Raw genomic sequence first — 18,579 nt, forward strand, 5'->3', positions numbered from 1 at the left:
TTTTGTTTAGAGCATTTTAAAGAAAAGCTTGGGCAGGCGCGAATGGGATAAATCTGTTTTCAGGGGCACATCTGTGAGCATTAAAAAAAAAAAAAAGAGGTCAAAATAATATAGAGGCTGCCATCATGAAGCTCCTTCTAAAATCCTAGGGGTCTGGCTCTCCCTTGTTTCCCAACTTTTGCTACCTTAACAATTGGAAAAGATGGTTATTATTTTTGTACCCGGCTTACAAAACATTTCCTGGTATGGTATGCTTATCTTATATCTTGTAATGTATGCTCTTCTAACTTATTTTTTTTTATGTATCTATTCTGACAGAAATGTTTGACTTTACTGCAATTAGATTATCTTTGTATTTCAGATTTTATATGGGGGTTTCCCATTGTTCACTCTCATAGTAGTTTTTACAAGGTTTGACTATCTGGTGAAATTGTCCTCTTAGGGTCAGTGGCAATTACATAATGTATTCACAGCCATGCAACCCTGAATGCCGATTATACATATTCATGCTTCCAAACACTGCCTGCACACAGGACTATCCAGGCTCATGTTCGTAGTTTTTTGTATTCCCAGTAAATCCAATGTATTTCACAAAATAGTTACTGTGTAACCAACAAAGACAGATGCAATGTGTACATGCCTTTTACTCAATTAGATTATGATGAAATTTGATATAAATTGTCTTTTCTACAGAACATACTTGGAGGATGAGCTCGCTAAAGCCCTACTGAAGCCCACACCACGCAAAGACTTGTACAACAAAATGGTGACCCTGGACTCTCAGGCCCCTACTCTAGAGGAACACCTGCAAAAAGCAGTTACTAAGCCTCGTTACATGCAGTGGAGAGAGAGTGTCAGCTCTACAGCAATGCTGGGATTCCGTATTGAGGGTGTCACAGTGAGTCACTGCTCAATAATTTTTCAGAACATGCAAGACTCATTTTGGTCAGGCTTCTAAAAAAAAAACACAAGTTACACAGAGCACACCTAGCATGTAGGTATGACCCGTCACGCGGGCTTGCTTCCCTTTCGATGACACTACTTTCTGTTTCAATCAGCACTTCAGGTTTTCACATTACTTTCAAACAGTATTTATGAAATTCCCCAGTGTGTTATTCTTAAAAGAGAAGTATGGGATTTAAATACACACACACTCTCGCATATGTATGGATCTGAGCTGCAGCTGTCCCCTGACGGCTCTAACACAGTTCTCGGTCTTCACTGAACAGAAAGCGGCGACTTCCAGGAGGTGTGAGTGGCTGGCTCAGGCTTTCAGCAGTGTGCCGAGAGGCTGCGCCAGCTGCTAGTCGGGATTCTGGGCAGACCCCATTATTATTGTCAGGATCCCTGCAGAGCTCTGTGACATTAGCCGTTAGTGGGCTTTAGCTTGCCGTCATCTGTGACGCACAGAAGAAGTATGGTCAAAAGAGCTTTGACCATACTTCCTCTATCTGACATTGTCAGACAGTGTGTGAACTAAGCAGTAAGGCCTGGGTCACACCTATGCAGTTTGCTTTTAATCTGTTTCTGCAGCGTATTTTGATGCATTTTTTTTTCATCAATTTGTTGTTGGGCAGATGAAAAAACGCAAATTGCTAGAAAATGGCCATAAGATTGCGGCAAAAACGCACGACCAAAAAAGAACCATTCTGCGTTTAAAGGGGTCCCTGACCTGTTCCAAAAAACACAGTGCCTGAAAAAAGCATAGATGTGAACATGTCGCATTGGAAACCATGTTAAATGAACTATAGTTCCTTTCTGCAAAAAAGCCCCAAAAAAACGCATAGGTGTGAACCACGCCTTTAAGATTAGTACATACATCTTACACCCAGAGCTCCAGTAACAAGCCACTCATTCCTCAGTTATTAGTATAGCCCACACGCAATCATTTTACACCTATTCGAAGTGTAGAATGTTAAAGCTCCCATGCCAGGTGTAGATGCATTTACCCATCTTTTTATGAAAACGGTGACCTACCCTACCCCCAGAACCTGGAGTTGTGTTCAATTATTTAGTTTTCTCCTAGTTATTAGAGTGGATTGGCTAGCAGAGGGCTGACTTTTATTCTTGTGTCTCTTAGATTGAAGCTGGTTCCGTCAAGAAAAACTTCAAGAAGATGAAGAGTCGAGAACAAATCATGGAAACATTTGTACTTTTTACAAAAAGCCGACAGGACATTCTGGTAGGAGACATCAATATCCACCACTTGCTCTTCTAGTACCATGTTAAGTTGTACATAGAGGTAGCCCAAGGGACTCACCCAGCATGCCTGTCCTACTCGGCATACTTAATTCTGGTTACATGTGAATCTCGACAGATCACTTCATCTCTTTCCAAAGGCTACGTCCGGTCCCTGTAATTAGCCAGCCATCATGCATGTTACCTTTAAGAAATGAAATGCCCTTTGTGCTTGACCTGTAGAGACTTCATAACTCTGCTAGATCTTCAGTACTATAAGCTTGGGGAATGTAACCAGACTTGTCTTGTCTTCCAAGAGGTGTGACAGAGTGGGAAACAAAGTCAGCAGCACAATGCAATCATTTCTTTTACCTGACATACAGAGATCCCCATTCGCTGTTTACCAAAGTAATGAAATAAAAACTGTCTGAACTTTTTCACATGAATTAATCACATTAAAACATGCAGCAACAAACGTCAAATGAAACATGTGTCTCATATACTGTGTAATGTGCTTCCAATAACCTTCAGTCTTGGTTTCTCAAACTAGGATTCTATGTCCGAGATCCTTTTTTTTTTTTAACAGAAGACTGAGATCCCATTTTACTTTATTTTTTTTTTTTATGCATCTCCTCAATAAACGTCATTTACAAAAGCCTATTTTTTGCTCCATAAAAAAAACAAATCTCTCCGCCACTGAGACACAGAACCATTTGTTGGCAATGATCAGTTGGCAGCTCCATAACATCAATATGATGCCAATATTATGATTTTCAAAAAGTAGTTTAATCTGTCAACTGAACAGAGATTTAATTGCCTGTGTAGCCCTTTATTTTATATGTGTAATAACATAGAACACTTCACAGAGAGAAAGACACACTATTTCCTTGCATAGAGCAGTGAGTGCCATCTTGTGTTGAAAAAAAGTAAAAAGTGTGAATGTTTTATTTCAGGCTGCCTATGTGAAGCGTCTGGAGAGCATGCAGGCTGCTCTTAAAGAATCTGAATTCTTTCGCACTCATGAGGTTAGTAAAAGACACGTGTTTATTCAACTTAGATTGTAAGCTTGCAGGAGCAGGGCCCTTCTAACCCTCTTGTATTGAATTGTACTGTTGGTGTATTGTCTCCCTTAAAGCGGGGGTTCACCCTAAAAACGATTTTCTAACATTACATCCAGCTCACTCTCTACATCGACAGTATGCCTTTAGTTTTTTTTCTTTTTGCTGTGCATACCTCGTACAGCTATTTTCTTCCCCGGCTTCCGGGTAGGGCCTCCCGCGGGAGTGGGCGTTCCTATCCAGCAGGTGATTGACATGATGACAAAAACGACCTCCACCCGTCGCATAAGGAGCGTCACGGGTTGCCGAAAGAAGCTGAACGTCTAGTCGGCGCTATACGGCGCCTGCGCACCGACGTTCGGCAACCCGTGACGCTGCTTATGCAAGGGGTGGAGGTCGTTTTTGTCATCACGTCAATCACCTGCTGGATAGGAACGCCCACTCCCGTGGGAGGCCCTACCCGGAAGCCGGGGAAGAAAATAGCTGTACGAGGTATGTACAGCTAAAAAAAATAACGGCACACTGTCAATGTAGAGAGTGAGCTGGATGTAATGTTAGAAAATCGTTTTGATTGTTGGAAGGGGATTGTTGACAGACTGTTGTCCTAAGATCTTACAGTTAATATGTTTCCTTTTGAGAATTGTTGTCCAATTTTCTGCCAACAAGTGTTGGATGATAGGCTAATAAATTTCCGGCGGACAGCGGTTTGTTGTCAGATTTTCGTATGGTCAGTACACAAATCCGTCACAAAAGTCGAAAGTACAAACATGCATGCTCGGAATCAATGCTCACCAAACACGAAATTAGCAGAAGGGGCCCAAAGGGTGGCGCGCAAGAGCTGAAATTCCTCGTAATACGTCACTACGTTCGTGGTACGACAATTGTGTACCATTAGTATGCAAGACAAGATCCAGGCACACGCCCTTTTGACAAAAATCAGACACTCGGTTGGCCAACATTCGAATCGCAGGCTTTATATTGTAAAGTGCTGCGCAAACTGTTGGCACTGTAAAAATCCTGTATAATAATTCAACTATACAGTACAAGGAGCAACAATTTTGTGCTGTAAACTATAGCAACCAATCGAGGTTCAGTTTTCTTAAACCAAATCTGTGAAAAAGTAACTGATTGGTTGCTATGCACATCTAGAAGTGTTAATTGTGCAAAAGCAGTACCCTGAATAAATGTATGTACCCATACCAACTTTATAAAAAAGAATGTCCTTTAGCAAGGAACATACAGTCTACATTAACAATGATGCTACCAAAATGAGTATGTGCTGTAAATTTCCTCCAGCATTGTTTATGATTCTTGCTGGAGGCTGCTATTTTGAAGCCCAGAGCCCCCAAGCAGCAGTAAATCTTTAGGCTAGCAGCACATTGGCCTCTACGTTTTCAGCACAGAGCACAACCGAGCATGTGCAGAGGGTGCATTACTGGATTGTAAACAGTATAGGCACTTTTTTCATATGTTATACCTGCAAAAGGGGCCAACCTGAAATTATCTAGCAGGACTTAAAGCGGTGGTTCACCCTGCAGAACAACATTGTAGCATACAATTCGGCATTGTAGCGCGAGCTACAGTATGCCGGTCTTAATTTTTTTATCGCCGTACTCACAGTGTAATCGTACATAGTAGATTCCGTCTGCCGCGGGGAATGGGCGTTCCTTTCAAGAGGGAGGGTGATTGACGGCCGGCTCTGGCGCGTCACGCTCCCCGAAGACAGCCGGAGTAGGTCTCGGCTCTTCACGGCGCCTGCGCACAGACTACGCGCAGGCGCCGTGAAGAGCCAAGCCTATTTCGGCTATTTCCGGAGAAGCGTGACGCGCCAGAGCCGGCCGTCAATCACCTTCCGTCTGGATTGGAACGCCCATTCCCCGTGGGCAGTCGGAATCTATGATGTACGATTACACAGTGAGTACGGCGATAAAAAAATTAAGACCGGCATACTGTAGCTCGCGCTACAATGCCGAATTTTAGGCTAGAAGAAAAAAAAAATTTTTTTTTTTTTATTTTATAGGGTGAACCCCTGCTTCAATATTCTGACTAAAGTGCCTCTTGAATTTGTGTGTATTTATGAAAGCTACACTGGTGGTGGGTGGCTCCAATCAATATTGTTTCCCCCAAGACAAGTGACTCAAGCAGGATTAGCATGTCCACGCAAAACATTCCTGTTTGTGAACATGCAGACCGTACTGCTGCCTGAGGTCTTGGGGCTCATTTTTATGTCATATATCTGATAGTCATCCTAGGTTATACTGGGGCATTGTTAGTGATCATCTATGAAGTATCTTCTTACTAGAGGTGTGTTACCACTAGCTGATAAATATTTAATGGTCTCCAGTAGCTTCAATATGTGCTACTGTAGTTAGTTGTTGCATATGCTTAGAAACTTACGTTTAAAGTGAAGGTTCACCCAAATAACATCTTTAGAAGACCGAATTCTTTATACTCCTAACATGTACAGTAGGCATTTTTTTTTAGGCTGTACATACCTTATAATCTATATTTGCAATCCGGCTTCCGGGTACTCACTCACCGCGGGAGTAGGCGTTTCTAAGCTGAGCCGCAATGTAATCTGGGAGTTCGCCCAGATGATTGATGTCCTTTAGAAAATGTTCCCCCCGGCGGATAAGGCCACTCCCCCCATATTGCGTAGGCGCGTCACGAGAGTCAGGGTTTCCGAAAGGAGACGAACATGTAGAGCCGCGATTTAGCTCTACACGGCGCCTGTGCACCGACTAGGAGCCGTGTAGAGCTGACTGCGCAGGCGCCGTATAGAGCCGACTCGCAGCTCTACATGTTCGGCTCCTTTCGGAAACTCCGTGACTCTCGTGACGCACCTACGCAATACGGGGAGGGGGGGGCGGCCTTATCCGCCGGGGGGGGACATTTTCTGAAGGACATCAATCATCTGGGCGAACTCCCAGATTACATTGCGGCTCAGCATGGAAATGCCTACTCCCGCGGGAGTGGGTACCCGGAAGCCGGATTGCAAATATAGATTATAAGGTATGTACAGCCTAAAAAAAAAATGCCTACTGTACATGTTAGAAGTATAAAGAATTTGGTCTTATATAGATGTTATTTGGGTGAACCTCCGCTTTAAGTTTGATAACTTTTTGCCCGTCTTCAATGCTCGGGTTGACTTGTCCTAGTACTAATTTCTGTCTTGACTAATTCTCAAACCTGTAAAAACCCTCTCAATTTCAGTCGTTTTATAAATTCCATAAGTTCCGTCCTTGTCCCCAACACTACAGGCTCATAGACATGGTTTGAGCTTTCGATAGGAAAATGGTCTGAGCATAAATATGATGTAAACCTGCACACTGATCTATAAAAAGTACAGAAGAAAAAATCCCTGCGTTGGTTTGAACCTCATACCCGACCCAGTCCTATACCATTCAAACTGAACATACGACTGCAATGCCAAAAAAGTTGGTACACTATACAATCTACATAAGAGCAGAATGCAATACTTTGGAAATCTCATAAACTCAGATTTTATTCACAATAGAAATACAAAACCATTTAAAGTGTTTAAACCGCGAAAAGTAAAAATTTTAAGAAAAAAAAGGTAAATCGAAAAAATGAGGGCAACACATTTCGAAAAAAGTTGGGATAGGTCAATGAAAAGCTGGCATAGTAAGTGGTACTAAAAGAAGAGTTGGAAGAACATTTTGCAACTAATTAGATTAATTGGCAACAGGTCAGTAACAAGATTGGGTATAAAAAAAAGAGCACCTTAGGGAGTCAGAGTGTCTCAGAAGTAAAAATGCGTGGAGGTTCACCAATCTGTGAAAAGCAGTGTCTAAAAATTGTTCAACATAAAATTGTTAACACTTTAAATAGTTCATCCTCTACAGTACATAATCAGAGAAGATTTGGAGAATCTGAAGAAATCACTATGCGGAAGGGAGAAGGTCGAAACGCAATACTGGATGCCCGTGGTCTTTGGGCCCTCAGATCACACTGCATTAAAAACAGGCACGATTCTGTGATGGATAACACTGCATGGGCTCAGAAATACTTTAAAAAAAAAATCACCGTCTGTGAATAAATTGCAGTGCCATCCAAAAATCCACATTAAAGCTCTACCATCCAAAACTGCTGCCGTCTTTTTCTGGGACAAAGCTCATTTAAAATGGTCTGTTGCAAACAGTGGAAAACTGTTCTGGGGGAAGACGATTTTGAAATTTGACATTCTTTTTATGAACTATGGGTACCACATCCTCAAGACTGAAGAGGAGAGGGACCTTCTAGCTTGTTATCAATGCTCAATTCAAAAGCCTGCATCTCTGATAGTAGGGGGGTGCATTAGTGTGTATGGAATAGGCAGCTTGCACATCTGGAAAGGCACCATCAATGCTGTTTGCCCACCTTCAAAGAAATGAAGGGTCTAGAATTTTTATCATAGGTGTAGGATAAATGAGAGAGAAAGAATATCAACCAAAATCCCAGAAAAAAAACACGATACAAATGTTTAAAAATTTAGTTGGAGTTCAGTGAGTAAAATAAGTATTTAATCCCCAAGCAAAACATGACTTAGTACTTGGTGGAGAAACCCTTGTTGGCAATCACAGAGGTCAGATGTTTCTTGTAGTCGGTTACCAGGTTTGCACACATCTTAGGATAGATTTTGTTCAACTCTTCTTTACAGCTCTTCTCTCAATCCTTAACCACTTCAATACCAGGCACTTTCCCCCCTTCCTGCCCAGACCAATTTTCAGCGCTGTTGCATTTTGAATGCGCAGTCATGCAACACTGTACCCAAACAAAATTTGTATAATTTTTTTTCCCCACAAATAGAGCTTTCTTTTGTTGGATTTTGCTCACCTCTGGGGTTTTTATTTTTTGCGCTATTAAAAAAAAAAAGTATTTTTTTGTTTTTTTTTTGTTTCGGTTACAAAACTTTTCAAATATGTATGTTTTCTCCTTCACTGGTAGGCATTGATGAGGCAGTACAGATTGGCACTGAAGAGGTACCACCAATCAACGGTTTTTATCCTGCTGGACGCCCATTCAGAATAACTGAATCACTTCCCGCCATCATTCTGGTTATAGGCCAGGCAGGAAGTGGTTAAAGAAGAACTATGGTCAAAATTTAAAAATCAATATGTAAAAATAAATCTGTAAGCTGTTAAATATCTCACTACTTGTTTTTCAAATAACAGTAAGGATATTCAGTTACCCTTTCCCCCTGCAGTTGGAAGCCCTTATGTTCATCTCCTGTAATCAGGAGACAAAGCTGCTTCCTCTTTCTATAAATGCCTCTGTTGTCCCCTTTTGCGTTATGCCGCTCTGTACGGTCTACAACGTGCCATCGGGATATCATTGGGGAAGTACGTATCTTTCATCCATGAAAAGGCCCGACATCTCAATCTTCACAGAAGTCCCACCAAGGCTCCGCCCACTCCACATGCACAATTGGCCCATAATACCCCACCCATTATTTGCCTACTAATGCATAAGCTCCGCCCACTCCCACCTATCTTTTTATAGCCTGTTGCCGTCTACTTGGCTTCTGACACATACCTCAGATCATGCTAACTCGGTTTTACATAACACTCCAGCTTTTGATTGAAAGATGGGCATCTGTTATGTAAAATAGACTGGGCATGATACAGGGTATAAGGAGTCATGAGACCTGTAGTTCCCTGTGGGAGATGCAGTAGTTGGCACAGTGAAAGGAAATTACATGCCAACTCTACTGAACTCCTCTCACCATCACTAGCATTATCAAGTAGAGGAGTAATGGTTGGGGGGATTAGAGACCACAACTATCTAAATGGAAGGAAAAAAATCATAATCTCCTTTGTTACATTAACTCTTGAGGTTTAAGAGTTAAATATAATGAGCATTCTGACTTTAGTTGTACCTTAAGGTTTCTTCGCCGTCGCTTGGCAACTCGAAGTTTCAGCTCCCTCCATACATTTTCTATAGGATCAAGGGCTGGAGACTGGCCTGGCCACTTTATGACCTTATTGTGCTTCTTCTTAAGCAACTCCTTTGTTGCCTTGGCGGTATGTTTTGGGTCATTTTCATGCTGGAAGACCCAATCTACCCAATTTACAACCCATCTTCAGTATTCTGAAAAAAGTTCTCATCCAAGATATTACAATACATGGCCCCTCAATGCGGAAAAGTTGGCCTGTACCGTTAGTAGAGAAACAGTCCCAAAGCAGAATGTTTCCACCTTTGTTCTTGACTGTAGGGATGGAGTTCTTGGGGTCATAGTCAGTATCTTTCTTCATCCAAATACAGCAAGTTGAGTGAATTCCAAAGAGCAAAATTTTGGTCTCATATGACCACAGCACTTTCTCCCAATCCTTCTCTGAATCATTTAGATGTTCATCGGCAAACTTCAGATGGACCTACACATGCGCATTCTTGAGGAGGGGGACCTTGCGGGCGGTGCAGAATTTCATTCCATGGCGGCATATTGTGTTACCAATGGTTTGTTTGGTGGCTGCGGTCCCAACTGCCTTGAATCGATTCATAAGCCCCTTCCATGTCATTCTGGGCTGATCCCTCACTTTTCTCAAGTTAATCCTTATCCCATGAGGTGAAATCTTGCATCGAGCTCCAGACCGAGAACAATTGATGGTTATTTTGTATTTCTTCCATTTGTGAATAATCGTTCCAACAGTTGTCTCTTTCTCACCAAGCTTCTTGCTGATGGTCTTGTAGCCATTCCAGCCTTGTGCAGGTCTACAATCTCATCCCTGAATTCCTTTGACAGCTCTTTAGTCTTGCCCATGATGGTGAGGTTTGAATGGAAGAGAGAGATTCTGTGGACAGGTTGTCTTTTATACACATAACAAGATGTCATTAGAAGCACCTTCCTAAATTGACATGACTAATCTGTATACCACATACTGTGGCCAGAATGATTGCTGGTTAGTAGGGGATCAATTACTTATTTCACTCAGTTTATAACATTTGTATTATGTTTTTTTTCTGAATTTTTGGTTGATATTCTGTCTCTATCCTTTTAAATACAACTATCATAAAAAAAATTGGATAGACCCTTCATTTCTTTGTAAGAGGGCAAACTTACAAAAATCTGCAGGGGATCAAATAGATAATTTTTCCCCATTGTATGCTTAGGCAAGAATAAGAAAAACATTCTTCTCCCAGAACTCCAGCAACTGGTCGTCTCAATTCTCAGACATTTACAGAGTGTTGTTAAAAGAAAAGAGGATGCTAGACTGTGGTAAACATGGCCCTGTCCCAACATGTCTGGATTTGGGATTGTACCTTGACAGCTTTTTGTTGTCCTGTCTCAACTCTTGAGACGTGTTGCCGCCATCAATTTCAAAATGACCTTATTTTGTTTCTTAAAATGGTAAAACATTTAATACACTTTGTACTGTGAATAAAATATGGGTGTATGAGACTTGCAAATCATTGCATTGGTGTTTGTGTAGATTTTTTTACACAGCGTCGCAACTTTTTTGTAATTGGTGTTGAATCAATAAGCAAGGCATATGCAGAGGTTCTCTATACACAGAGCTATTGGTGGTAGTTCTATGCAAATCTCACTTGTTCTGATGGAGGTTAGCTTGGCTCAGCCGCCTGCCTGCAATACCTTTCTGCTAGTCATTTAGACAGCCAATTACAATAAAGTAACAATAGGCACGCTTGTAGGTGTAGCAAATCTTGACTTCTGCATAATATTTCAGTTGTGGATTGCTCTAAGTCCCCATTCACATCTAGGCGTTTTGTCGCCTGTAGTGCGATGCCGCTGCAGCCAGAGGGATGAAAAGACATTGCCCTCTATGGAGATGGTTCACATCTCCACGCCGAACGCCTGCCGCTTGTCGCCTGCCACCTGAAAAAAGGTCCCGGACCTTTTTTTCAGGCGGCTTTTGGCGTTCGGGAACCATCTCCATAGAGGGGCACATCTAGGCGGACAATCGCGGCGACAAAATCGCGGTACAAAACGCCGCTATTTGCGGGACAAAACGCCGCAAATTTGTCTGCCTAGATGTGAATGGAGCCCAAGTGTTCTTACATGCAGTTTTCACTAAAGGAAGCATCTGCTGATGCATTTTCAATCATGTGTTCAGATTTAACTGTGCAAGCTGGTCACTGGTTTGTTTTGAAAGGCAGAGATCATGAAGGTATTAAAGTAGGTTTAACAGGTTAATCACAAAATATAAACACCATCTGCAGGTAAAGTAATATTAAAGGCAAAAAAACAACAACAAACCTGTCATATTTACCTGCTCCTTGCAGTGGTTTTGCAGAGAGCAGCCCTAATCCTCCTCTTCTCGAGTGCCCCCAGACCAAGCAACTTGCTATGGGGGCACCCAAATAGGTTAAACCTGATCTGCTGCTCTGTGCGTCTATTGACACACAGAGCCACAGCTTGGCCACATCCCTCTCTCTCCTCATTGGCTCTCTGGCTGTAATTGATAGCTGTTCCAGCCAATGTGGAGAGTGCCCGGAGAGCCAAGGCTCTTGTGTACATCGCTGGATCGCAATGGTGCTCAGGTGAGTTTTGGGGGAGGGGGGAGTCTGCTGCACAAAAAAGGTTATTAAACTTCATGAAGGTAAAAAGCCTTGAGCCTTTAGAACCTAGGTGTCAAACACAAGGCCCGCGGGCCGAATCAGGCCATTTCATGTGGCCCTCGCACCTCTCCTGCAGCTGCAGAAGAGCTCCAGCTCCCCTCTGGTCCTCCTCCAGACCCTTACTTTACGCTTTTAAGCAATGCATCCAGCTTCTTCCAATCAGCAGCATAAGGAAAGGGGGTGCACTGTAATGTCAGGAAGAGTGGGGGGACTTAACTTCTGATGGTGGGGTGACTCTTGACATCTAATGTAAGGGGAGGAGGATGCGCTGGACATCTAATCTTACAGATACAACCGGCCCTTTTGAGGGCAATCATAATGCTGATGCGGCCCACAATGAAATGACACCCCTGCTTTAGAACCACTGCTGCACATATGCAGAGGAGCTCACCAACCACTTAGGGCCCTCCTGAAAAAATGCTCAACAATACTTAACAAGTGTGCCCTCTATAACCTGTGATACTGATCCATTGTATTTGGATCAGTATCTCACAGGTTACAGAGGGCACAATTTATAATAGCATGGGCCATTTGAGCTCCTAGCTGTCACTTTTTTTGTGTGTGTAGCGGTTGATGTATGTTGCATCTTGCTATTATATACACTTTATTAAACACGGATTCAAATGCTCTTAAAACATAATAAAATGCAAAAAAATGAATTGCCATGTTATTAGTTCCCTATGTTCATTATATTTACCACTTCACTGTGGGCTGACACCTAAGCAGAACTTTTCAGGTATGATAATCATGCTATAGTGCCGTGTATTTTTTATTGTTTTTGCTTGAATTCCAGATTTAAATTATGTGGTTTTCACTTTTATGACTGTCCTTGTATTGTTTCAGGTGATAGGTAGCTCCCTTCTCTTTGTTCATGACCGCCGCGGCACCTCCAACGTTTGGATGATTGATTTCGGCAAAACAACCCTTGCTCCAGCACATATTAGCCTGCGCCATGATGTGGCATGGGAGCCTGGCACGCATGAAGATGGCTACCTACTGGGGCTGCAGAACCTCATTGACACTCTTCAGGACACCATACAAATGGTTAAAGAGAACAGGGAAGAGGCTGCAGATAGCTCTGTACAGGAGGGAGAGCAGACCATAGGAGAGAATGAAAAGATGCTGCTGAAAGGAGAGGTAGAGGTGAAAACTACAAATGGGGAAAATGCACTTGTGACACCCGTACAGCCTGAAAACAGAACCCTATGATTTATCAGGGGACACGTGCCATAATACTAAACAGAAATCACTGTTCACTGATGAAAGGACTTGGTTCATGTGAAGGACACATCTTTCTCTAAATGCTACATTCCTACTGGAGGCAAAACATGAGCAGGTGAACAACTCACAGTGATAACAGGAAAAATGAGTTGATCTTCAATGAATAACTACTGGAAAATAAAGCACAACAATCACTGAGCTGCTGCCGCCCTTCATATTATTCCACAAAAGGAAAGGACTGCCAGGGTCTCCAGCCGTCTGTTGTAGTGGGATAATCGCTTGTATCTCCTCTGATGCATTATGCGGACATAGAGACCCATAGCAAGCAGTGTGAGGGGCTGACAGATTCTACTACAGCGTTCACTTTCATCCCATCATAAAGCAAGACAACACTCTTATGCAATCCTATGAAAACTTGTAAAGACTTTAAATATCACTGTGCACATGAAAGGACTGTTATTGATGTTATATATATATGAACAATGATGTATCACCAACACGATGTGAGAATAGCAGCTTTTCTTTCACACAGTTTGAACATTTCACTCTCTGTAACATGAATCTGTATCCAATGACCCATGTCTTCATACAAATACACACCTAGGCAGAGGTTTCAGCAGCCTTGTCACTGGGAATTCTTTACATTGTTTATTTATACATATATATATATATTATTTATACTTATATGGCCTCAATCAGAAGAAAGCATTAAGGGAAGAGATAGGATTATAAAAGCCACATTCTGTGATGGATCAAAGCCTATAAGGCGTGTGCGGAGTCCTTCCTTGGGGTCAAACAGTCCCATGTTGTGCTGTTTCTTCAATATTAAAAAGGATAAAATTGGATTCTCTTGTAAGATTAGGGGTCAGCGCATCAAGGCCACAACTGCGAACGGAAAGTGCTTATTATCTACTGAAGTCACTGCATGATAGAAGATCAACCAACAGAAAAGCTGAGCTTATCTTAAAATGTTAGGAAGATTATGACGGGCGAACAAGTAAAAAAAAAAAACCTCTAACACAAAAAGGCATATGGTTTAGAATCAAGTATTTGGGTAGGGACTTTAACCGTCCAAGCTGTTATTCGGCATGTTCATGCAGTGGCATACAGTTTGATTCACAGACCCAGCATATTCCAGGCAATGTCAAATATTGCAGCTTTCCTTTGGCACTTTATAGGGTAAGAGTGGAAGGCGTGGGGAGGCAAGGATTTTAAGTCTTCAATCCTGTCCTTCATCTGCTCTCCACTTGAAAGAATCCTCTTTGTGAGCATCAGGCCGAATCTGGTTTCGCATGCCCCCGAGGAGATTTGATGTAGCTTCAGTGGCCACTATAAATGGCTTCACCACAGTGGGTGGGATCTGTCGAAGGACACCGCCTACAGCACCAGTCAGACCCTTTTGTTCATGCCCACGAGATGCTACATCACGTATAGTCTGTGCTGTGTCAATGACACCCTAAGATGAAAGAGAAAGAACAAATATCGTAAAAGGAAATTTGGAAACATACAATACACCCAATCTTCTTGTAAAGAACAAATATCATCACCAAACACCTGCATTCCCTTTGTGTTTAGCACTCACCTCCCGTACAGTATCATAGGCCTTTGCTACACCTTCCCTGAGATCTGCCGGCTGCTGCCCTCTTCTCAGTCTGCGAGACTGCCTAGAATCAAGGTAGCAGCGTGATACGGGGGGTGTCGGAGACAAAATATCGTAAACAGTCTCTGCCGTAGCCTGAAATTACAAACAGTATATACATTCATTGAAATGCCAACACAGTTCAAAATTGGGATCTATTACCCTGGCTCTTTTCACACTACCTGAATAGCTTGCACTAGCCGGTTGCTGAGTTCTAGGGCTGCTGAAGCAGTAGAGGTACCAAAAGATGCTGCCCCCCTCTGTAAGCCACGGATAATGCGCCCATCCTTCCTGTATTGTTCAATAGGTAGCCAGAAAAGATCACGTACCCCATGGACTGAAAAAGAGCAAGCAATGCCAGATCTGCTGTTATTACATGTCATATTATGACACCCACTTTACTGTTGGCACATGGCCCATTGTACATGGAATAATTATTACCAGCATGGACAATCACTGTTATGCTTGTATATCTGACAAGTAATAGACATTACGGAATCTTTGTAACTATCAGTGATACAGAATAACATTTATATAAACTAATTAACTGTTGACACACAAAAACAGCATATTAATGAACGTTGTCATTACCATTAAAGGATAAGTTCACCTTTTGAAAGAATAAATAAAATAAATGCACATTTAAAAAAAAAAGAAAAATGTGCATTTACAATTTTGTTTTTCCAAGGAGCCTGCAGAGCATTGCATCGGCCTCACCACATCGCAGGTGCAATTTAAGGCTCCTGCATACTTCCAGGATATCTTTTTGCCTATACCCCGTACAGGCAGTTACCTGAGAGCAGGAAGATCAAAGAATTCGAGATCACTTACTAGTGCCTTCATAGTTCATTGAACTACAAGCCATCAGCTGCGGTGCCTGGTGGTACTTATAGGCATTAATTTACAGGACACCAATACCTTTACACCCGTACAACAAACACCCTACAAATGAGGATGATACAAGTGACAAAATAATCAACAAGAAGGTAAACCAATTGCAAAGGATAACCTCCTATTAACATATAAGGAGCAGCCGTCAGCCAGACCTGTAATATCCCAAATCTATAAACCAAATATCCCCCCTAGGGGATGTGTGACCCCTGCTCCTTTAACCTAAAACTTTTTAACCACTTATACGTCGGCAGAATGGCACGGCTGGGCACAAGCAATTACAGGTACGTCCTCTTTAAGTACCCAGCCGTGGGTTGCGGGCGCGTGCCTGCGACCCGGTCTGAAGCTCCGTGACCGCGGGACCCGATCGCCGCTGGAGTCCCGCGATTGGTCCCCGGAGCTGAAGAATGGGGAGAGCTGTGTGTAAACACAGCTTCCCCGTTCTTCACTGTGGCGCCGTCATTGATCGTGTGTTCCCTTTTATAGGGAAACACAATCAATGATGTCACACCTACAGCCACACCCCCCTACAGTTAGAAACACAAATGAGGTCACACTTAACCCCTTCAGCACCCCCTTGTGGTTAACTTCCAAACTGCAATTGTGATTTTCACAGTAAACAATGCATTTTTAATGCATTTTTTGCTGTGAAAATGACAATGGTCCCAAAAATGTGTCAAAATTGTCCGAAGTGTCCGCCATAATATCGCAGTCACGAAAAAAATCGCCATTAGTAGTAAAAAAAAAAAAAAATTTATAAAAATGCAATAAAACTATCCCCTATTTTGTAAACGCTATAAATTTTGCGCAAACCAAATCGATAAACGCTTATTGCGATTTTTTTTACCAAAAATAAAAAGAAGAATACGTATCGGCCTAAACTGAGGAAAAAAAATATTTTTTATATATTTTTGGGGGATATTTATTATAGCAAAAAGTAAAAAATAGATTTTTTTTCGAAATTGTCGCTCTATTTTTGTTTATAGCGCAAAAAATAAAAACCGCAGAGGTGATCAAATACCACCAAAAGAAAGCTCTATTTGTGTGAAAAAAAGGACGCCAATTTTGTTTGGGAGCCACGTCGCACGACCGCGCAATTGTCAGTTAAAGCAACGCAGTGCCAAATCGCAAAAACTGGCCAGGTCCTTTAGCTGCCTAAAGGTCCGGGTCTTAAGTGGTTAAACAATGTCCCTAATGTGCAAAAAAAATCCACATGAAAAAAAGGGCAAAAGGCTGGATTCACACTTGTGCATTTCAAGTGCATTTTGCAGATTTGCATTACAGAACATGTTCCGTAGGAAACCATGTTAAATGGACTGTAGTGCAAATCTGCAAAATGCAAAAAGCACAAAAAACGCATAGGTTGTGAATCCAGCCTAACACTGTAAATAGTCCAACCAAGTGATCATGTGACGTAACACAAAATAGTAAGTGCGCCTCCTATGAAGTCAAGAAGCGATTAACCAATGAATAGCCTCTCCTCCTGGAACTGCATGTGGTCATCAGGCCCTTTCCAAGCAGCAGAGCCATGTATAGCTGTGCTCATTCCAGACGCTGGAACATGTTACCTGTTTTTGAGGTAGAACATGGAACATATTCCAAATCTTATCCTTTAAAGAGATATTTCACTTTCCGTCCAGACAGTGGGAACAGAAGGTAGATCTGCCCCCAGTCACCATCATATGATTGGAATTTACTCCCTGCTCCAAGGCACCTGGTGCAAGTCTGTTTACTTCTCAGCAAAGACAACCAGCTGGCCCTGAGAACTTGGGAGCTGCCAAGTCAGATTCCAAAATGTTAATTGGCCGTGTTCCAAAGCCAGAATATTTAGTGCTGGACGCTCCCATTAAAGAGGCTTCCATTTGTTTTGTTTTTTCTGCATGTGAAATTCCTTTAGTACTTTTTCTCAAGTCCTTAAATACACTGTAGTTAGCTTAAAATATTAATGCAAACGATAGGTGCTAACAGTAAACGTAAAGAAAAAATGCAAGTTGCAATATTTATCTTAAATTCTAAAGACTGGAACAATACAGGCCATTGCTTGTTTCCCAGATATCACACCGAAGAACAGCATTTACCTCAGAGACGTGTTACTTACATAGCTGTACAACTGAATGCATAGGCCCGACTCCTCCCAGAATTCCTGGTAGCTGGTTCTTTCGGATGTCAGTCAGCCACTCATTGAGAGCATAGGAGTAAACCTTTTCTGCTCCAAGAAGTCTGTAAAAAAAAAAAAAAACACGTTTTAATGTTATAATGGGTATTCCTGACCTGTGTCAGAAAATCCCAAGTGATTCCTTTTTAAATGATGCAGCTTTGCTTGGGAAAGGTTCCAAAAGTGATTACAGAGTGTATGACCCCGAGATAACTGCAGGCTTGAGAACTACAGGAAGCAAAACATTTCCTGCATGTTCCCCCGATCGCTCCAAAACTAAACGCATTGTAAACCATGTCATCTAGGTGAATTCACAAGATAGGAATTACTGCCTGGCATTGTTATTAAACTTCAAGCAAGTGACCACTCTTACACCTGATATACAGAGGAGAAAATTATTATTTGATCCCCTTCAGATTTTGTAAGTTTGCCCAATTATAAAGAAATGAAGGGCCTATAATGTTTATCATAGATGTATTTTACATTATAGAGACAGAATATCAACCAAAATTCCAGAAAAAACACAATACAAAGGTTATAAATTGAGTTGCAGTTCAGTGAGTAAAATAAGCATTTGATCCCCAAGCAAAGCATGACTTGGTGGAGAAACTCTTGTTGGCAAGCACAGAGGTAAGACGTTTCTTGCAGTTGGTTACCAGGTTTGCACACATCTCAGGTGGGATTTTGGTCCTCTCTTCTTTTCAGATCTTCTCTATATCCCTAAGGTTTCTTGGCGGTCGTCACTTGGCAACTCGAAGTTTCAGCTTCTCCATAACTTTTCTATAGGATTAAGGACTGGAGACTGGCTAGTGACCTTAACCCCTTAACGCCCGCCGCACGACTATTTACGTCCGCAGAAT

At 42.0% G+C, this 18,579-nt stretch overlaps 2 protein-coding genes across 3 annotated transcripts in view; one reads left to right on the forward strand and one right to left on the reverse strand.

The window, feature by feature from the left end:
* Positions 1 to 13,653, forward strand: part of LOC120917337 (inositol-trisphosphate 3-kinase B-like) — a 143,575-nt gene extending 129,922 nt beyond the window's left edge. Inside the window, exons 5-8 of one of the 2 annotated variants that reach the window (XM_040328558.1) lie at positions 694 to 898; positions 2,081 to 2,182; positions 3,132 to 3,203; positions 12,657 to 13,653. In XM_040328558.1, coding sequence (XP_040184492.1) covers positions 694 to 898; positions 2,081 to 2,182; positions 3,132 to 3,203; positions 12,657 to 13,022 — 745 coding nt within the window. In that variant the 3' untranslated portion in view covers positions 13,023 to 13,653. Of the gene's footprint in view, positions 1 to 693; positions 899 to 2,080; positions 2,183 to 3,131; positions 3,204 to 7,102; positions 7,272 to 12,656 lie in introns of those variants that run through there. The other variant, XM_040328559.1, reaches the window with a different exon arrangement.
* A 4-nt stretch (positions 13,654 to 13,657) lies between these two features.
* Positions 13,658 to 18,579, reverse strand: part of ATG2A (autophagy related 2A) — a 168,824-nt gene continuing 163,902 nt past the window's right edge. Inside the window, exons 39-42 of the mRNA XM_040328557.1 lie at positions 17,663 to 17,784; positions 14,856 to 15,010; positions 14,617 to 14,769; positions 13,658 to 14,490 (exon numbers count right to left, since the gene is read on the reverse strand). Of these exons, the coding sequence (XP_040184491.1) occupies positions 14,254 to 14,490; positions 14,617 to 14,769; positions 14,856 to 15,010; positions 17,663 to 17,784 (667 nt within the window). The 3' untranslated portion in view covers positions 13,658 to 14,253. The remainder of the gene's footprint in view (positions 14,491 to 14,616; positions 14,770 to 14,855; positions 15,011 to 17,662; positions 17,785 to 18,579) is intronic.

This window comes from Rana temporaria, chromosome 11, assembly GCF_905171775.1.
Source record: "Rana temporaria chromosome 11, aRanTem1.1, whole genome shotgun sequence".
NCBI lineage: Eukaryota > Metazoa > Chordata > Amphibia > Anura > Ranidae > Rana > Rana temporaria.